This window comes from Megachile rotundata, chromosome 6, assembly GCF_050947335.1.
Source record: "Megachile rotundata isolate GNS110a chromosome 6, iyMegRotu1, whole genome shotgun sequence".
In the NCBI taxonomy this organism is placed as follows: Eukaryota; Metazoa; Arthropoda; class Insecta; order Hymenoptera; family Megachilidae; genus Megachile; species Megachile rotundata.
In genome coordinates this window covers 10566559-10586898 of record NC_134988.1, presented here as the reverse complement: position 1 = coordinate 10586898, position 20340 = coordinate 10566559, and the positions used below count along the sequence as shown (strand labels likewise).

Here is a 20340-nt window from a genome sequence, read left to right as displayed (position 1 = left end):
CTGAATACCCAACAAAGTTTAATCTTAAATCAGAAAATCTCAAGTTCTTTGAAACCTTCCAAGCGCAATAAAACAGTTCATGCAAATTGCATGTAAATGCAAGCTGAGTAACTTTGGAAGTTGATCAGCAATATTTCTCCGGAAGCGAAGACACCTAGTTCTCCGAACATTCCGATTATCATTCCTCTACGATCGTCATTAGTTTCTCACCTACACAATCGCGTCGGAATAAATCAATCAGGCACAAAAGATCGATTCGAACCGGTAAATGTATCAGAGCTACAGTTTAAGATAGTCGCCATCATCCGGATTGATTCTTGCTCGTATCAGCACATTAGGCACGGTCGAGCTAATGAAGCACAGAGATAGCGGTCTACCATCCCGATTGCCATTGATCATTGGCAGAAATTATAAGCCACGAGGTAGAAATTGCCGATCGATACGGCAGCCAACGTACCGACCGTTTGATTAATAATCGTAAATAATCTCGCGATTCGAATCCTGAGCTTTCCTGCTATCTTCATCTTGCCCGTTCGTAATCATTCACCCTCCACTCGAACGTCGGTAATTAACGTCAAACGACGTTCCAGCTCGTCGACACAGATAAGGGTTCTCTTTCCACGTCTAAACACGCTCTCGAACCCTCTGACAACACCCTATTTCAGCTTCTATCGGTGACACACGGCAGAAACGTGAATGCCAGAGAACTGGTCGCTCGATCGCCCACGCGGATCATCGCCACGCAGCACAGCTAATCGATGCTTATTCCTGCGTGAGCCTCGCGGCTAGCTTGATTAATAGTCGCAATTATTATGCAGCTTCCTTTCCAAGTCTTTCTGTTCCTTCACTTTTAATGCCGGTTTAGTGCATACTCCAGGCTATATTTCTACCTCTTTCAATGCCAACTTACACTGAATGTACTTGTCTATAACGGGCACTTTAGCTAGAAAATGTTGATTCATGTACACTTAGACAAAACTTTATGTACATTTCAAGAATATTCTAACAAATTTCGTGATACAAAATGAGGACCTGAATTGATCATAAAATGGAACAAGATAGAGACGTACATATGAAGGTATACACATCTATAATAGTATATGTATAGAGATATCGGTAATAAAATGGCGGAATCGTTCTGAATTTTTTCAAGCTTCTAAACTCTTATATGTGTACATTTTTAAGTTCCAACTCTTCAAGTTCACCAAATCCCAAGTCCTGTAAATCTCAAACCTGAGTCGTTCGGATTCCAACAATCTCCCTATCAATATTCTCAAGATCTATAAAAGAGAACCCTACAAAATGGCAAACAAGCAAGATTGAACTTTCGATCTACGCGTTACAAATCGAGCAATGTTATAGTTTGTAGCCACGGAAGCCGTTCCGCAATCGCGATCGGCCCACAGTTCGACGAGACTAGAGCGTGACTCGTAATGAAAGTTCGTAATTAGCGTTCGTATGGCGCTCGAAGGAGTCACGGATAATAAGGAGGCATTCTCTCTCTTTCTCTCCCGGCCGTTTGTTAGGAATCCTTTCTTTCTCCGAAGGCCAAGCCAGCTGGACGGACAACGTGATATTAGCCGCTTGACTAACGGCCTCTTCTCGCGCTCTCAGACGCGATAGATCGGCGTATAAGCGGACCGGTAATAGAGCGATTCCTTTGCCGTCATTCTCGACGACCACCGCGAGCTGTTCGTTCCTTCACCGACAGGGCCATAGGTGGGCGAGTTATCTCGATTCCTCGACGAGATAACATCGTTCGTTTATTCCGCGTGTGGGATACGCGAATCGCAAAAAACCTCGACGCGAATACGAGGAGGTGCTACACACGAGAGAACCGTATGTTACCTTTGTGTTTCTCTCTTTGAAGGATAGATTGAAATTGCTTTTCAGGCTCGAGTGTTTGGCATTCGATACACTCGGACGTTCATAGGTGTTTGTATAGGACAACTTCTAGGTGTTCTCTTTGAACAATTCATTTGAAACTTCTTTCTGTGAGGTGTTAATGATACAATAGAATTTGTTAAGCCTTTGTTTCCATCCACCGATCACCATTTACAAGGATGACATAGAAATTTGGAAACCGTTAGATTTTAAGATTTTCTCATCAGATTATATCTGGAAAAGGGATCCAGAATTCGGGGATGTAGAGATGCAGACATTTAGAAATTTTGATATTTAGAAGTTTAGATACCTTCAAAGTTTGAAAGTTTGCAAGTTAAGTTGAATTTAATAAATTTTCAACTTTAGGATGACATAGAGTATGACATAGAAATTTGGAAACGTTGAGATTTTAAGATTTTCCCATCAGATTATATCTGGGAAAAGGATCCAGAATTCGGGCATGTAGAGATATAGACATTTAGAAATTTTGATATTCAGAAGTTTCGGTATTTTCAAAGTTTGCAAGTTTCAACTTAGAATTTAATAAATTTTCAAATTTACATACGTATAAACGAAAGCCAACTTTGCACTCGTGTGTACTTTCTTCAAGAACATTAAATTTGTTGTAAAGTTCTCAAATGTACGTGGTTTTAACCTTCTACATCCGCAAGTTTTCGAACTGCGTTTCAACGTGCGACCGTTTATAAACGTCTGACCGAAATTTCCGTGATTTTATCGCGAATAAACGATTCGATAAGGCCGATAAGCAGTGGGAAAGTCGACGCGAGATCTTTGGAGGGCCAGAAAGCAGAGAAACGATCGGAACGGACTTGAAATAATCGAGGAGACGATTGCTGAATAGTACCGAACGTTCTTTCCCTGCTTAATCGTCGAACGAATTCGAAAGACTTCCCGGCAGGAAAGTTAAGTAGCGGCTCTAGAGTTGAAAAACCGTCTTTAAAGGTAATCGATAAAGTAAGAAAACATTGGGGTCGGAATATGTACTTTTTCTATCGTAAATTAAATTGTAATAGGAGGCAAAAAATATTTGGGAAACTATCGAGAAAATATCGGCTCTCGATGAGGGTAGCGAGATGGAAGAAAGCAGTTTAAGTCGATTTAAATCGGTCGATCGAACAAAGGGGTAAGGCTACCGCTGACACGAATCTACTCTTCGAACAACGTCAACGGCTGCGAAATTTGACAGGCGACAGACATCGCCGCTCCCCTACTGACATCTAATCGCATTAAATTGTTTCGTGGTCTGCCAATTGGTCACGTTCTGACCTCGTTCAATAGTGTACGACGACAGAGATTCTACGTTCGATTACACCTCCTAGCCCACCGATTAGATACCATCTAAATGCAGCTTTTCGCTGACAATTTGACTTTGAACTTTTCCTCGTGGATTTTAAATCGATAGTCCATTGTGGTGATAGTCCAAATAATATTGTGGTCGCACAATTTTCAGTTACAATAATAGATACATAGATCAATTACTATAATAGATGTACACATTCCTTTCCAACATTTCATATCTACTTTATGTTACCATTGTGAACAGACAAAATTCTCACGCTCGACTAATTAATGCGTTAAACGATAGACAAAGACTTTTCACATTTTGCACCGGCAAAAAGGTGGACACAAAGGGATTGACAAACTTCGGTGTTGTCCCTTTTTCCTCGGTGTTTTCTGAGAATGCTTTTTGTGGTCGAACTTATCCTTTCAACTCGAACGTTCTGCCGGTCGGAGAGCAGCGTTAATGATGCTAATGCATCGACCTCGGCTAGAGTGAACCTGTGTGAAGCATCAATATTCATTAGCGCTTCGTTCCACGAGCCGAATAATTCCGCGTGGCCGCAGAGTAACCCACAGACCCACTGTGTGTTACCCGCCTATCGCGTGTGAACTCCACACGGCTTTCAAAGGATTCCTTTTCATACGCGATTAACGTGGACACGTGTTTGCTCGACTACTTTTCTCAGCGGAGGAATAAAGTATCCATAAAATTGAACTTATCCGTACGTAATCAATCTTTATTCTTACTAGTCTACATATTCTTCGTGTACTCTAATTATCGAGTTAGGGAAAACAGGTAGAGTATCAAGTTTCATAGAATTATAAGGTGATTTATTAGTAGAAAATGTCTCTGAAACCACCCCTTTATTAAGAAATTTATTTTATACAAACTGTATAGACAATTTTAATTGGCTGCTTGCAAGATTTATGATATTCATTTGTTTTCAACTACTTGTAGCTTGTCTTGAATAATTGACATGTAATATCACGGGAGATGAATAGCGGTCACTTTCTCTGAAAGAATTTAGCTGTTCATTAAGAACTTAATTTTATGTAATCAATATGAAGCGGACGGTTTTAATTGGATAAATTGGATATGCGTTTACCAGTACTTCATACATAATTTTTGCAAAAAATATTTGGTTTATTTTTCTGAATTATTGAGGAATTTCATATGATTAAAAATGTATGTGTAATTTTAATTGAGTGAAAATGTATGATATTTTTAATCGTACAGTAAGTCTGAAACACTCTCAGTCGCATCATCTGTATACATTTTTTGTATGAACAAAAAAAAAATTTTTTATTGTACATCATATTTAATATGTGAGCATGATTGATTTTGTACATCGAGTATCGATGTGATTATTAACAATCATATGTAGCAATCATATGAGTTGGTTGCAAGAATTTATAAGTATACGTTACAGTGATTTTACCATACATTTTTAAAATGATTAAATCCTGTCATTATTTTAAGTAGTTAAATCTTATTTTTTACCTCTCACAAATTTGCCAAAATATTTTTTGAAGAATGTTGAGCTCATAAGAATCTGAAAGTGGATTTAACGCGGCGTTGTTTACGAAGCAAACGTCTGGCAAACGGGCGAAATCCCTCGTTATCTTATCAGGAATTCATCCGCGGGAATTAAAATGCTGTGCCGCGTAACGAAGGTGTCCGGTATTCTTTCGAATCGGCCGACCAGAAATTATCCGAATGGAACGCTCTCGAATTCCGAGGGAAGATAAGGACCGGCTTGAAATTTCACGTGATTCGAATGCGAGAAATCGGAACGTAAACGGAGCCGATTTTCTCCACCTTCCGACAATTTATTGGACGATCGTATGGGATTTGGAGGAACCGCGAAAAATTCCATGGAGAACGGTGTCGACCGCTCGATCGCCGACTGTTGCGAATCAATTTTATGCAACTCGTTTACGAGCTTCTTACGACCTGTCCACATGGACTGGATGGCAATTTCAAGAGGGTCTTCGTGCTCGTAAAACGTTATGGCTGGTAATCTGAGGTTAACTCGACGAAAGCCACCAGAATCCACCCTCTGCGTCCTCTGTTCATAATCTCGTTTTCACCGATGTGTTCCCCGTTCGAATTAAGCGGAAATTAAGCTTCTCCGAGGTATTCGTCTGTTGTCACGAACCGTTCAGACACGAGGACGTTTACGTTATCTCGAAGAATAATGATGGCTTAGCGATGTTTTACAGCCTTCTAAAATGCTTGTTCAATCGCGATACGAGCGATTCTTGCACAATATGACCTGGATACGAAGATATTTCAAAAATGCAAATGAAATAAACCAAGTATTTTAATTTCGCGAGGTTCGCTCGCAGGTTAACGGTCTTCATTTTGCTAAACGCGCGGAATGAAGTTTATTAAGAAAAATTGCACAAAGGAACTTTGAATGCTGAAGTACAGTTTCAGAATTTTATTAAATCTTAAACTTGACAGGTCACTGTTCTTCTGGAAACTTTGAAACGAAAGTTCCGACTGAAAGTGGCTTGTCGTCATTTTATTCGAGTTTCCCACTGTAACTACCATTACAAAATGGCGGACGAATCCAACTCGTTACCAAGTAACGTTGTAAAAGACTAAAAGATCAATTTGCGAATCTCTCTGAAAGCGCACGTGCTGTTTCGCTAAAAGTTACCAGATTCCGAAAGACCCACACGATACTTTTCCACGAACAAATCGAACGAAACGAAGTTCGCGATCGTCCCTTTTTTCCTGTAACTACACGTACAGGAAACGGAAGCGGGATGACCCGGCTATTTTTCAAGCAATAAGAAAGTCCCGAAAGTCGGTTCGCAGCTGCGAACTTTCTTAAATCCTATAACGGATCCGCGAATCCTCGTAATATTTAGAGTTTCAGTCTCAGCCTCTTGGAAACTTTCGCGAACTCGGCCACCAAACTTCTCGCATCTTATCCTTCTGGTCATGAAGCTCCTCCCTTTTGTGTTTCCACTATTACCCAGGATTCTGTGGACGAACGCGATGGAATTTGAAATGGTTTACGTCATTCTGAGGAAGTCGATGACGTGATAATAATTTATTCGGATACGATTAATTGATTCAATGAAGGTTTAAAGTATTTTTCGAATAGGGGACTTATTCAAGGGACTTAATTCTAGGATAGATGATGTTTGGTCAAGCTGGATCTGTATTAAGATATTTTAGTGGATTCTTGGGCTTTTGCATTTCTGATTCTCTGAATTGTACATAATCCATAATAGATCACTGGGATCTGAGTCCCTATATCATAGGATCTCTATATCCCTCATCCCTATATCCCACGTTCCTATATCCCACGTCCCTATATCCCATGTCCCTATATCCCACATCTCCATATTCTACATATTCCTATATTCCACGCGTCCCTATAACCCACGCGTCCCTATAACCCACGCGTCCCTATAACCCACGCGTTCCTATATCCCACGCGTCCCTATATTCCACAACCCTATATCCCACGCGTCCCTATATTCCACGCGTCCCTATATCGCACGCGTCCTCATATCCCACGCGTCCCTATATCCCACAACCCTATATCCCACATATCCCTATATACCACGCGTCCCTATATCCCACATATCCCTATATACCATGCGTCCCTATATCTCACGCGTACCTATATCTCACGCGTCCCTATATCGCACGCGTCCTTATATACCACGCGTCCCTATATCCCACGCGTCCCTATATCCCACAACCCCATATCTTACATATCTCTATATCCCACGCGTCCCTATATCCCACAACCCCATATCCCACATATCCCTATATCCCACGCGTCCCTATATCCCACATATCCCTATATCCCACGCGTCCCTATATTCCACAACCCTATATCCCACGCGTTCCTATATCGCACGCGTCCTTATATCCCACGCGTCCCTATATTCCACAACCCAATATCCCCCACATCTCTATATCCCACATATCCTTATATCTCCAAATCCTTACATCCCCAAAATCCTCTCTTTAAACTCTAATATTGAGAAATCATAAAAACACTCCACAATTATATACATTTGCCATATTTCAACGAATTCTACGAAAAGTATAAGGATAACAATTTGCCGGAGCTCCGTGAATGCATCAGAACGCCTGGTCCGCGGAATGCGATGAATATTTCATACGGTAGCGCGAACTTTCGACTAGACGCGTGTTTTCAAGTGGTCCTCGAAATACAGAAGAAGAAAGAGAGAGCCGGGAGAGAAAAAGAATCCACAAGAAGACATTATACGATGACCTTAACAACGAAGAAGCAATTCCAAGAAGGACTAATTCGGCTCGCGTTTGTGTGGTTCAGAGATCCTTGACAAGGATCCATCCTTGATCGAAACTCGTGTTTTACCCGTTGTTTTAGGGGAAAAAAGGAGGACGCTTTGATTATTAATCGAAGATTAGGATAAAAGGCAAAGGGAGACAAAGATGAAGAATAAGCGGCATCGAACCCACCTTCGTGGTAATTTGTGCCCGAGCTCATTTGCATGCCAATTAATCGGCCATGATTATGCGAGATTAATGGCGCTATGGCCGCTGTCGCCACTATATAAACCCCGTTCTCGTTATACTTGTTTCGCGATGGAAATTAAAAGTTATGGCGCTCGAAGGACCAGCGATATTCCCCTTGCTGTTTAATTCGGTGTTCTTTTTTTTAATTAAAGTAGACGCTGCTCGTTTATTTCGTTGATCGCCGGGCTGTCGATGACTGGCGCCATCTAATATAAAGGGCGTTCAAACATTATTTTTAAAACGTTAATAATAAACCTGTGCAGGGAAAAACTGAAAACAGGGAATCAATTAATTAAATTAAAATAAATAAATATTTAATAATTAATGCTTAACTGTTAGAGCTTTTTAAAGGCATGAAACAAAATCATTTTACTCTGGAACATTAAACAAAGTATCGATTTATAAATTAATTAAATACTTTATTTTTCAGCAACAAAGTGTTTGATGTATCAGTGTGAGGGAATCAAAGGATAATTCATCTTCTGTTTGAATATGGAACAGTAATTTTATGTAAAATTAGTAATAAAGTAACTGAGCAGTATTTTACGATTTGGGAGTTTTAATGGCGACATCAAAATGGCTCGCGGTTGCAGTGAAAATGGCGTAGCAAAACACATTCTAAGTAGAATGATTGATCATACAACTTTTTAAAATCCAACGCGGTTTGTTAACCACATTTCACTTGTTTTCGGAACAACTGTATATCATTTAGAATAAATATATGAGGTTATGTTCACGTAGCAAAATTATTGAATTTACTCATATAATGTTTCTTTTGTGCACTTTTAAAAAACTGCCATTATTTTTGAGGTTAGTTTTTACTTCTTTCTTTAGGATATCAATTTTAATAGTAGTTTTAATAGTAATTACAGTGTAAGTCACACAGTTATGTTTTCTTTTTAACAAGCTTTAAATGCTGATCAAAAAGTGACCAATCATTTTCTGATTTTTTAATAAACTTCAAAACGCAATTCACATTACTTCTTTCTCTAGAATAGCAATTTTAATAGTAGTTGCAGTGTAAGTCACACAGTTATGTTTTCCTTTTAACAAACTTTAAATGCTGATCAAAAAGTAACCAATCATTTCCTGATTTTTTAACAGACTTCAAAACGCAATTCACATAACGTCTGTTTTTTCAAAATCATGGAATATCGAAGAAGACAGTAAGATATTCAGCGAAGAGTTGCAGATGTTCAGCAGAGTAGCAGACGTCGATCGGAATAAATCGATTTTGATCGAGTAAACGAGGAAAAACAGTGGAAGGAATATCGAGTCGAGGTTCATATCGAGCAGCAAACGAATGATAATGGCTATGCAAAAATCTCGAGCAGATAAAACGTGACTGATACCCGTTCGTTCCCGGAACCGTGATTATCGATGTGTTCGCAAGCAAGGGAGTGTACGTCGGTATAGAAAAAGAAACTTCGCCTTTCGATTTTTAGCATTGCGTGTAAAAGAAAGCTTCCACGAACCGTACGGTTTTCTCTCAGTGACTCTGTTGGCTTTTCGCCAGCGATTCTCCATTCGAGATGTCCAATCAATCCCGGAGTCCCGGAGACTGAAAAGATGGAAAATCGTCTGGCCTCGATATCTCGGCCACGGTTGCTCGACTATCGAAATTTCAAACGGTATACGCGTATGTACATACGCGAGCGGAAACCTTATCGTGACTCGCTTCAACCATTCGTCGCTATCTTCGTTCGATAATTAAAATTGCCTGGCGATGATACGCGCGTGTATTTACGAACAATTCCGCGGCTAACCAGACCACATTTTCATTCGAATCGTGCCAGGTACCCGAGTAATCGTGATCGCGGCAAGTGTTCCGACTGTTTGGCAGATCGATCCAGCCTGATTGGAAAAGTTTCGAACGGCGTACCATTCTGGATGAATGTGGAGCATTGAAAAAGTACGACGCGAGTTTCGACGCGCTAACAATGCCATACCTGTCACTGGAGCTTATCTAATCAGCCAGCTATAACGCCTTATCACCTCCCTCGTTCCGTCTTTTTTCATTCGAGCGAAACCCGTTTGGAAATCGCAAAGGTCTCGCGTTTGGTAAAAGTACGGAATCAACGGGAGGTGTACAGAAGTCTACGATAACCGAACCGATAATTCTGCATTTCGACACGCGTAAAAAAGAATAATCGTTAATTGTTTACCGTGACGAAGCTTCGCGGGGATTTAGATAAAACTGTTCCCCGATCTCGTTGAATTTTCCATTTGAATACGAGGATCGATACGGAAAGTTCGTTGAAAAATAGACGAGTTATTTAAAACATTCCGAGATCGTGCGAGCCACACGAACACGCAAGACACGCTCGCGAACTTCGAGAAATTCCACGTCTTTGCGAGTGCTATATATATAAGGGTTCGTGCACACAGACGCAAATAAAACGTCCAAGCCCGACTGCAACTCGAGCATGTTGAACAGAAACGTTTCAGAAACCCACGTAATATCGAGTTCCTTCCGTGCGATCAAAAGTGCAACTATTTCTGCATCGATCAGCTAACAGCTGCCACTCGCAAATTTTCTTTCGAACAATCGCCTCGACCATACACCTAATGACTTTTCAATATTTCTTCATTCTTTCGTGCTTACAATTAACTCTGCAATAACTTTGTTATCGTTCGTAATTACTGCGGTAATCGTTATGCGCTTACTTCTTATATAATGCGCTGACGTTATTGCCTTTATCTTTTCCTCTTTCAATAATTATTGATATTTGATGCGAAATAAGCTGGATATTGTCAAATTCTTCCGGTATTGGTCCAAAATTTTAAAGAGAATGTTCATTTAATTATTTCAGGATTTTTATAAACTTTTATTCTGTTAACTGTAGCAAACATTTACTCTAAAATTTTAAACAGTACGTTCATGCAATTATTTCAGGATTTTTATAAGCTTTTATTTTGTTAATTGTAGCAAACGTTTACTCCAAAATTTTAAACAGTTCATATAATTATTTCAGGATTTTTATAATCTTTTATTCTGTTAATTGTAGCAAACATTTCCTCCTAAATTTTAAACAGTACGGTCATATAATTATTTCAGGATTTTTATGAGCTCTTATTTTGTTAATTGTAGCAAACGTTTACTCCAAAATTTTAAACAGTTCATATAATTATTTCAGGATTTTTATAAGCTTTCATTCTGTTAATTAAACATGAACTTGGTGATTCGTGGTGATTCAACACATATTCGCATGGTAATTTGAGTCGTGATTATTCACCATGTAACAAAGCAGAGTGTGATAACCTGTCATATAGCAAAACAGCACGATACCTCAACGTGCGATAACACAACGCATGGTATTTCAACACGAGATAACACTCGTGGTATTTCGACGCGTGATACAACGCGTAATAATTCGATGCGTGGCGATACAACGCGCAGTAATTCGACACACGACGTTACAGTGCGTTGTAATTCAAAGTATGGGAGTTCAACTATGATACAGCGTACAGTAATCTGACGAGTGGTAAACTTGTGATACAACGCGTTCAGTTAGTGTAACGCGTGATACGACACATTATACGTGTTGTAATTCAACATATGGTGTATAGTAATTCTACTATGGTGGCGATAAACCAAAAAGTAACATAACATCGCCATATTTTATTCAAACTACATTACAAACTGACTATTATAGAATAATTAACTGATCATTAAATTAGTTCAAATGTAAGTTTGTTTCTCCAGAAATTAAAATAACCAATCAAGGTACCAAATTCAGAAAGCCACATACATTTTATTCAAACTACATTGGGAACTGATTATTATGGAATAACCAGCTCGTTATTAAATTAGTGCAAACATAAGTTTGTTTCTCCAGAAATTAAAATAACCAATCGAGGTACCAAACTCAGAATGCCACATACATTTTATTCAAACTACATTGGGTACTGATTATAATAGAATAATTAACTGATCATTAAATTAGTTCAAACGTAACTTTATCTCTCTAGAAATTAAAATAACCAATCAAGGTACTCAGAAATCTGAAAAGGATAAATGCAGAATTATTTCGAACTCGCAAGAGAACCAAATCATGAAATAAGCTAGTAGAGGTCTATCAAGGGTTCTCGAGGCTCATCCAGCACAATGTGTACGAGCCCTAAAGTCCATGGCGCGTCGAATTTAGAACGCAACAAGAAGAAGAAAGCGCGAGCACGCGAGCGACACGGCAAAGCGAAAAAAAGGGGGAAAGAAAAAGAAAAGAGGAAAGGAGGAAAAGAAACGTCGTACGTGAACGTAGCGCAAGTACCTCATTGGTGGAACCGTGACCGTTCATCTTGCCGTCACCTCTGGTATCCCATTACCGGTCTGCGGCGAAACGCTCCAAGGATCGTTCACCTTCTCGCATCGGTTCTCGAAAATGGCGCATCTCAGGTCGGTACGCCCTTCCTTTGACCTGTCCTTCAGAGTCCTCCGGTTCGCCGACTCAACACTCTCGATTTTCGTCAGGTTGGTCAACGCCGGTCAAGGTCACGGCGCGATCCGTAGCTAATTTTGCCCGTGTCTCTTCGGGTTCGACGACCATGCCGCCTTGGCCATGCTTATTCGTTGTTCGCGCGCCGAGAATTTTATCGCGGCATCGATCGAACGTATCCGAGGCTTCGGACAACGAAATCTTTGTCGACCGACACCTTGCGAACAGGTTCGCACCCCGACACTTCTTCACTTCACCGATCGACACGATAACCGCTTTCGAGAAATTCGAATTTCCCGCCAAATTCGACGACCCTCGGATCGATTCGTTACGGTTTAATCGATGTTGGAGCGCGAATCCGAGGGAAGAATGTTCGATCGAGAAGCAACGACGAATCGATCTTTCCCACGTCCTTCGCGTTGGAGCGCTGTTCGCGGACTGGAGAGCTCCGCATCGCGCGTGCACGGAGCCCATCCGCTATCGCCTCAGGTAGACACCCCACCAAATACGCGGACAGACCGGCAGAAAATTTGTGGTCGAATCTTTAACAACCCGCTGTTACATCGACGACACTGACAATTATACACGAACGCTTTCTGATTTATCCTCGGACACGCGGAATATATTTATTTCGTGATGTATAGACAACGGGGCGTATTTATCGCGAGTTCGTTATCGTAATGCACATGTGAGGTACCTCGATCGTTTCGACGGGACGTTGCTCCTTCTCAGAACCTTATTCTTCCATGCATATCTGTTTTGATAATTGATACTGTATTGATACTGTATCTATAACTGGTACTTTCATTTAATAATAATTGGGCTTGTTCTTTATTTTGTTACCATTTGTATTTTAATTGATTTCATTCTGGTTTATGGTTGTACTTAATTTTATTGTATTTTATGTTCCTACTTTATTGACTCTCTTTTGTTGTATTTTATTTTATTCTGTTTTATGCTTGTATTTTATGTAATTCTATTTAATGTTTGCATTTTATTTTATTCTATTTTATGCTTGTATTTTATGTAATTCCATTTAATGTTTGCATTTTGTTTTATTCTATTTTATGCTTGCATTTTATTTTATACTATTTTATGCTTATATTTTATATAATTTTATTTTATGCTTGCATTTTATTTTATACTATTTTATGCTTGTATTTTATATAATTTTATTTTATGCTTGCATTTTATTTTATACTATTTTATGCTCGTATTTTATATAATTTTATTTTATGCTTGTATTTTGTGTAATTCTATTTTAGGCTTGCATTTTATTTTATTCTATTTTATGCTTGTATTTTGTGTAATTCTATTTTATGCTTGCATTTTATTTTATTCTATTTTATGCTTGTATTTTATGCTTGTATTTTAAGTAACTCTATTTAATGTTTGCATTTTATTTTATTCTATTTTATGCTTGTATTTTATGTAATTCTATTTAATGCTTGCATTTTATTTTATTCTATTTTATGCTTGTATTTTATATAATTCTATTTTATGCTTGTATTTTATTTTATTCTATTTTATGCTCGTACTTTATGTAATTCTATTTAACGCTTGCATTTTATTTTTCTTGTAAGTTCATACTTTATTCCATAAATTTTTGTACCGTCTCAAGATTAATGATCCGCGTCCGCACCATTAATAGTGTTCTCATTGAGAAGCTAGTTAATAATTATACGTATTGAAATGATTATTCCGATTAGCGATAATAAATGATGGCAGAGAACTCGAAGCCTGTTCAGCAGAATGGAATCTCACGACGTCTCAATCTCCCCAGATGACAGTCGACGCGTCGCTCAAACGTTGAAGCATCAATAAAGCAAGATCAAGGTTCACCTTTGACGCGTCCACGTGTAGTCGAGAAAGATCGAGCCGATATAATGGATCCTTCGATAATGGCAATAAATCGACGAGAGAAGGATACAGAGAAACGAGCTTGTCCTCGTAAATTGTGCCTACTTTCGCGACACGGTGTCGCGGGTTCGCGGCGCGTTCAATCACGGATGTTATTAGTCATTAGGCCAACTCGATGTTGCCGGTCTCCGAGTCAATGTCACGATACCGCGAACCTTCTTTTCGAAACGTTCTGCATCACGTTTATCGGCCCCGTCTCGTCTTACCTCTCTTCGTTCGATCGACAGCCCCGACCCCACACTCTGAATACCGTTACAGCCCTCGCACGCGATCGCATCGATTTTCCTTCCGCGATACGAAAACGTGTGCGATCGGCTCTCGAATACGACCAACGGAGGATTCATCTGCATGATAGCGGAGTGGAGAGCGTCCCATATTTCAACGGATCGAATTTGTATATTTACAAATTGCATGTATTTCTTCCTCTCTAAATTTAATACAAAAATTTCCAATATCATTTTTTGGGACAGTTTTCATGTTACTACATTTTTTAATTCATGAATGTTTTTATTGCAATCTTGAAATGTTATGTTTGCTAGATACAAATTTTCAAATTTCAAAGTTTATTTGTGTATAAAGACAATAGTTTTTCAAGTTTTGTTATCCTTACATATTTAAATTTGGATATACCTAAATTTCTGCATTTCTAGATTGTTATATTTCCAAATTTCTATATTACCAAATATTTACATCTCCACATACCTATATTCCCATATCCTTCGATTCCCAAATCCCTAGATCCCAAAATCTCCAAATCCCTAAATCCCTAAATCCCCAAATCTCCAAATCTCCAAATCCCCAAATTCTCAAATCCCTAGAATCCCAAATCCGTAGAAACCCATATCCCTAGAATCCCAAATCCCTAGAATCACAAATCCGTAGAAACCCATATCCCTAGAATCCCAAATCCTTAGAATCCTAAAACCCTAGAATCCCAAATCCCTGGAATCCCAAATTCCTAGAATCCCTAGAATCCCTAGAATCCCTAGAATCCCTAGAATCCCAAATCCCTAGAATCACAAATCCGTAGAAACCCATATCCCTAGAATCCCAAATCCTTAGAATCCTAAAACCCTAGAATCCCAAATCCCTGGAATCCCAAATCCCTGGAATCCCAAATCCCTGGAATCCCAAATCCCTGGAATCCCAAATCCCTAGAATCCCTAGAATTCCTAGAATCCCTAGAATCCCTAGAATCCCTAGAATCCCAAATCCCCCAAATCCTCAAATCCCCAAAACCCCAAATCCCCAAAATCCCCAAATCCCCAAATCCCCAAATTCCCAAATTCCAAATTACAACCTACAAAATTACACCTGATAGCCGAATGCACTTAACTCCACAGAGTAACGAGAAAAAATGACGAGTAGATACGAAAATGAAGGAATCCACAGAGAAATACAGAGGAGGACGGTTTTCGTAGCAACGACGACGAAGAATAGAGCCAGAAAGAGTCGTGAGGATCGCTAGGTGCATTGTTTCCATCGTGAGGACACTGGAACCGTGTTGCCTCTGATGATACGTCATCTTTATCTCCTTTCTCTTTATTTTCAGTCGCGACTTTGCGCCAAGAGATGATGCACCATCAGCAGCTCGGTTACGATCTACCTTGATATCCTTGTTCGCGATGAATGCCGGATTGTTGCCGGTGTTGATTTAAGAAACGGAGATGAATAGCACAAACCAGGATACGGTGCCTGATGAAGGGAACGCGACGGAAGGCGGGAATTTTAGGAAATTTGAATTTCTTGCACGGTTCACGTGTGATCGCATTTGTACTGCTCGCATAACAAGCATCATGTGTGAAGTCTTGAAAAACCGGTGTTCTTTTCAAGTGATGAAATATCAACGTTATTTGTAGAACACCTTTCTAGTAGACAACGTAGTTGAATAACAACTAGTGACTACTAGTACAACTTCTACTAACTTGAACTTCATTATACTTTATTTAAGGAAATTTGAATTTTCTAAACAGTCTTATATGTAGACATTACAGAAGTACAAGAAATCCTACGAAAGCTTAACAAGCAACTTAACAGCATAACAGCTTATAACAGCTTAAACTTGTACTTCATTTGTATTCACAGCGCATACGAAGTATTCAACCTCCATTTTTTGTGCAAAAAATATACGAAATTGCGTATATTATACACCTACAAATTTGTAAAAACCCCACTAAAATAAAATACGCTTTCGCAGAAGCGAGTGTAATTACCGTAATCGCGAGCCCAAGTCGCAGGAACGCATTTAGGCCACAATGAGCATTTTGTCAGGAGCGCGTCGGAGCGAAAGGGTTAATATCGAGCCACTGCAGCTGGGCGCATCTCGAGCAGGCAAGAAGATGGAGGAAGAAGCAGGAAGAACGAAGAAGAAGAACCGGGAGCAACGTTACCCATCGTCTGGTTTCCCCGGTTCTTGCCGGCTGTTTACAATCTTGGAAGGCCGAGGTGGTGGTACACACGGCGTGCTAGCACCAGGTATGGTAGCCACGGCTTTCGTACTTGGCGAGGACGAGATGTGACCACGGTTTACAACAGCAGGACGGTCGATGCACCTCTCGCGACCAACCTGGTAAACCTCTCGCAGTGTATCCCGTGAACAGCCTCCTGGAGCCTCGCTAAAAGGGCCTGGTCGTTCCTGCTTACTGCTCCTCCCTGTTACACGAGCCAGTTTAACCGCAAAGGTGACCGTGCACGGGGAACAAGGACGCGTTCAGAAAGTTGGCGAATCAGCTACGACGTGACGTGAATCCCTTATGAACCAACTTTGAAAACGAGCCAGACGCAGAAATGGATAGGGACGGGATCATGGTTCGTTTTAATATGTACTCACGAATCCCGGTCAATTTGAATACGGATCTTCACTTCGTTGCAGTTATGTATGCAGAAGAGGTAATGTTTGATTTTAGCTACAGTGGAGCCTCGTTATATTGCCGCGTTTAGCGGGCATTCGATGTTGTAACGTATGGAGTTTAGGCGGAGATAGTAAATCTATGCGTGGTAATATGATGCATGTAGGTACGGCGCGATGGGATTCGTTGTATCAATATAACGCGTGGTTCTCCAATGTGTAGAGTTCCAACGCGTGGTGACTCGGTGCGTGGTAATTCGACGCGTAGGAATTCGTCAGGTGGTAATTCGATTCGTACTAATTCGAAGCTTGGTGATTCGACGCGTGGTAATTGGGTTCATGACAATTGCAACGCGTGGTAATTCGATGCGTGGTAATTCGACGCGTGGTGATTCGATGCGGGGTAATTTAACGCATGGTAATTCGATACTTGGTGATTCCACGCGTGGTAATTCGATCCACAGTGATTCGGCGCATGGTAATTCGATGCGTGGTAGTTCGACGCGTGGTAATTCGATCCACTGCGAATACAACGCGTGGTAATTCGATGCGTGGTAATTCAATCCATTGCGAATACAACGCGTGGTAATTCGATCCATTGCGAATACAACGCGTGGTAATTCGATCCATTGCGAATACAACGCGTGGTAATTCGATTCATTGCGTATACAACGCGTGGTAATTCGATTCATTGCGAATACAACGCGTGGTAATTTGATTCGTTGCGTGGAAATTCGACGCATGGTAATTCAATCCGCTGAGAATACAACGCGTGGTAATTCGATCCGTAGTGATTCGGCGCGTGGTAGTTCAACGCTTGGTAATTTAACGCGTGATAATTCAACTCACGGCAATTCAACGCGTATCAAAACAATGCCTGCTACGTCAACAAGTATTAAAGCAGCGCATGGTACTTGTGTATTAAAACGCATGATACTTCAAGGCAAAGTAATCAAACTCCGCGCAACTGAGATAGCGATACAACGCGAGATAATTTAGTACATTATAATGCTACACATTACAATGCATGTGCATACGACATTCTAATAAACTACCAAATTTTCTCCGCTGCCGTTGCAGTTCCCCAGAGAACTAAATTTACACTTCCTCAAATTGGAACCTATGTTCCAAACTAACGCTGATAGAGAAGTTAAGGGAAGGTGACCAAAACTTTCAATGGAGACTAATGGTGCTCGTCGGAATTTCGAAGCTGTCAAAGGGTCATCTTCCCGCGTCTTTGCACGAAGAAGAAAAACAGCAGGTTGGTCAGATTCCAACGACCTTCGATCTCAAGGAAACGTCTGGTTCTCCATATTCGACGAATGGTGTTGTTGGTTTAACTGGTCCCAGCGGTTCTCATCTCGCTCCAGTTCCCGGAGAAAATGCGTCGGGGTTCAAACGATGATATCAATACCCTCTCGCACATGTAACATATACACAGAGAGGTATCTCGGCGAGATACGATGCACATAGGTGGCTCGTGTACACGGTAGCGTTATAATGTTACACGGGACTCTAGATAGCTGTACTTTCTAGCCAATTTCCAGCTTAATGCCGCGCATGTTTGCGTAAACGGGCGAAAGCAAGCATGATGAACACGATATATCATCATTTTTGTGAGGCGGCATCGGAAGAAAAATTGTTAGGAGAAATTGTTGGTGCGCCTGTATAATCAGTTATCGAAGACAATTTTGCCACTAGGCGGAAGTCTAGAAATCTGGATGATCTCTAACAGAAATGCTCCTATATTACCAGCCATTGGTTGTAGCATCGTCACGCTTTCCTATCTGATCGTTATCCAATATTATTACACATAATATATGCATGAATACCATGAATCGATTTATCTTCGTTTTTCAGACGTGCAAGTTTATACAAATTATAAGCAATGAAATGTGTACCTCATTTTTGCTTAATCATTTATTCGGAATTGTGTTGAGTCGCATTTAACACTGGCGTATTGCCCATATTTCAGTATTCAATTTAACAAGGAATACCAGCAGCAGCTTAATTAGTATTTATTATCCACCAATCACCTGAATCGGATTTGCCGTTTAAATATACCGTTGATTTCACGTGACCCCGTAACAAAATTTCACGATACAAAGTTACGTGTGCTGTGAAACACACACGCACACGTGTGGTCCAGCGAACGACGGTGGCACGAGTTCAAGGCGACGAAACGTACAGTTCCTGTGGCTACCGTGCGTGTAACGAATTACATCACACACTGTCGCACCAAGTCCGACTGTCCTACACAATACCACAAAGAAAGAAGCTGAAGAGATGACGCAGCCACATGACGAGTCCTGGAACCTTCGAGCTGCCTCGAATTTCAAAACGTCCACCACGAACGTGACCTACACGGAATTCTTCTATGGAAGAAACGGAGCGGACCGGCTGCTTTTGTGTCTCCACGAAAGGGCAATAACGCTCGTGGCCAGGACTGTAAACCTAACAAGCCCGAATCCTCTGCTTGTATCATAGCGAACAGGAAGAAGATCGATCATTCGATAACTCGCAAGGGCGGTGTATCTGCTCGCGGATCTCCCATTAGTTCCGTGTTTCGTTGCTCATTAATATCGGGAAATGACTCCTGGGTCACTAATTACATGAACATCTTTTACGATTTTTTTGGGGGAGGGTTTTTATGGCATAGTTGAGTATTTTAGTATGAGCTTTAGGGAGAAATATTTTGGGATTTGTAGGTGATTTGATGTGGGAAGTTCAATGCTTGATAATTTGAGCTATTGTGATGCAACGTGTGGTGAACCGACGCGTGGTAATTCGGTTGATGATAGTAGCAACGCGTGGTAATTCGGTTGATGATAATAGCAACGCGTGGTAATTCGACGCGTGGTAATTCGATACTTGGTGATTCGACGCGTGGTAATTCGGTTCATGGCAATTGCAACGCGTGGTAATTCGATGCGTGGTAATTCGACGCGTGGTAATTCGATACTTGGTGATTCGACGCGTAGTAATTCGATCCGTAGTGATACGGGGCGTGGTAATTCAATCCGTAGTGATTCGGCGCGTGGTAATTCGATCCATTGCGAATACCACCCGTGGTAATTCGAACCATTGCGAATACAACGCGTGGTAATTCGACGCGTGGTAATTCGATCCATTGCGAATACCACGCGTGGTAATTCGATCTACTGCGAATACAACGCGTGGTAATTCGGCGCATGGTAATTCGACGCGTGGTAATTCGATCCATTGCAAATACCACGTGTGGTAATTCGATCTACTGCGAATACAACGCGTGGTAATTTGGCGCGTGGTAATTCGATCCATTGCAAATACCACGCGTGGTAATTCGATCTACTGCGAATACAACGCGTGGTAATTTGGCGCGTGGTAATTCTATCCATTGCGAATACCACGCGTGGTAATTCGATCCACTGCGAATA

The 20340-nt window shown here is 40.6% G+C and overlaps 1 protein-coding gene across 11 annotated transcripts in view; it reads right to left on the bottom strand.

The window, feature by feature from the left end:
* The window catches only part of by (focal adhesion protein tensin), a 324342-nt gene that overhangs the window by 115747 nt on the left and 188255 nt on the right, over positions 1–20340 (bottom strand). Inside the window, exon 1 of one of the 11 annotated variants that reach the window (XM_012285019.2) lies at positions 11992–12602. The exons of the other annotated variants lie outside the window; for them this stretch is intronic. Within the exon in view, the coding sequence (XP_012140409.2) occupies positions 11992–12018 (27 nt within the window). The 5' untranslated portion in view covers positions 12019–12602. Of the gene's footprint in view, positions 1–11991; positions 12603–20340 lie in introns of those variants that run through there. 11 annotated transcript variants of the gene reach the window in all.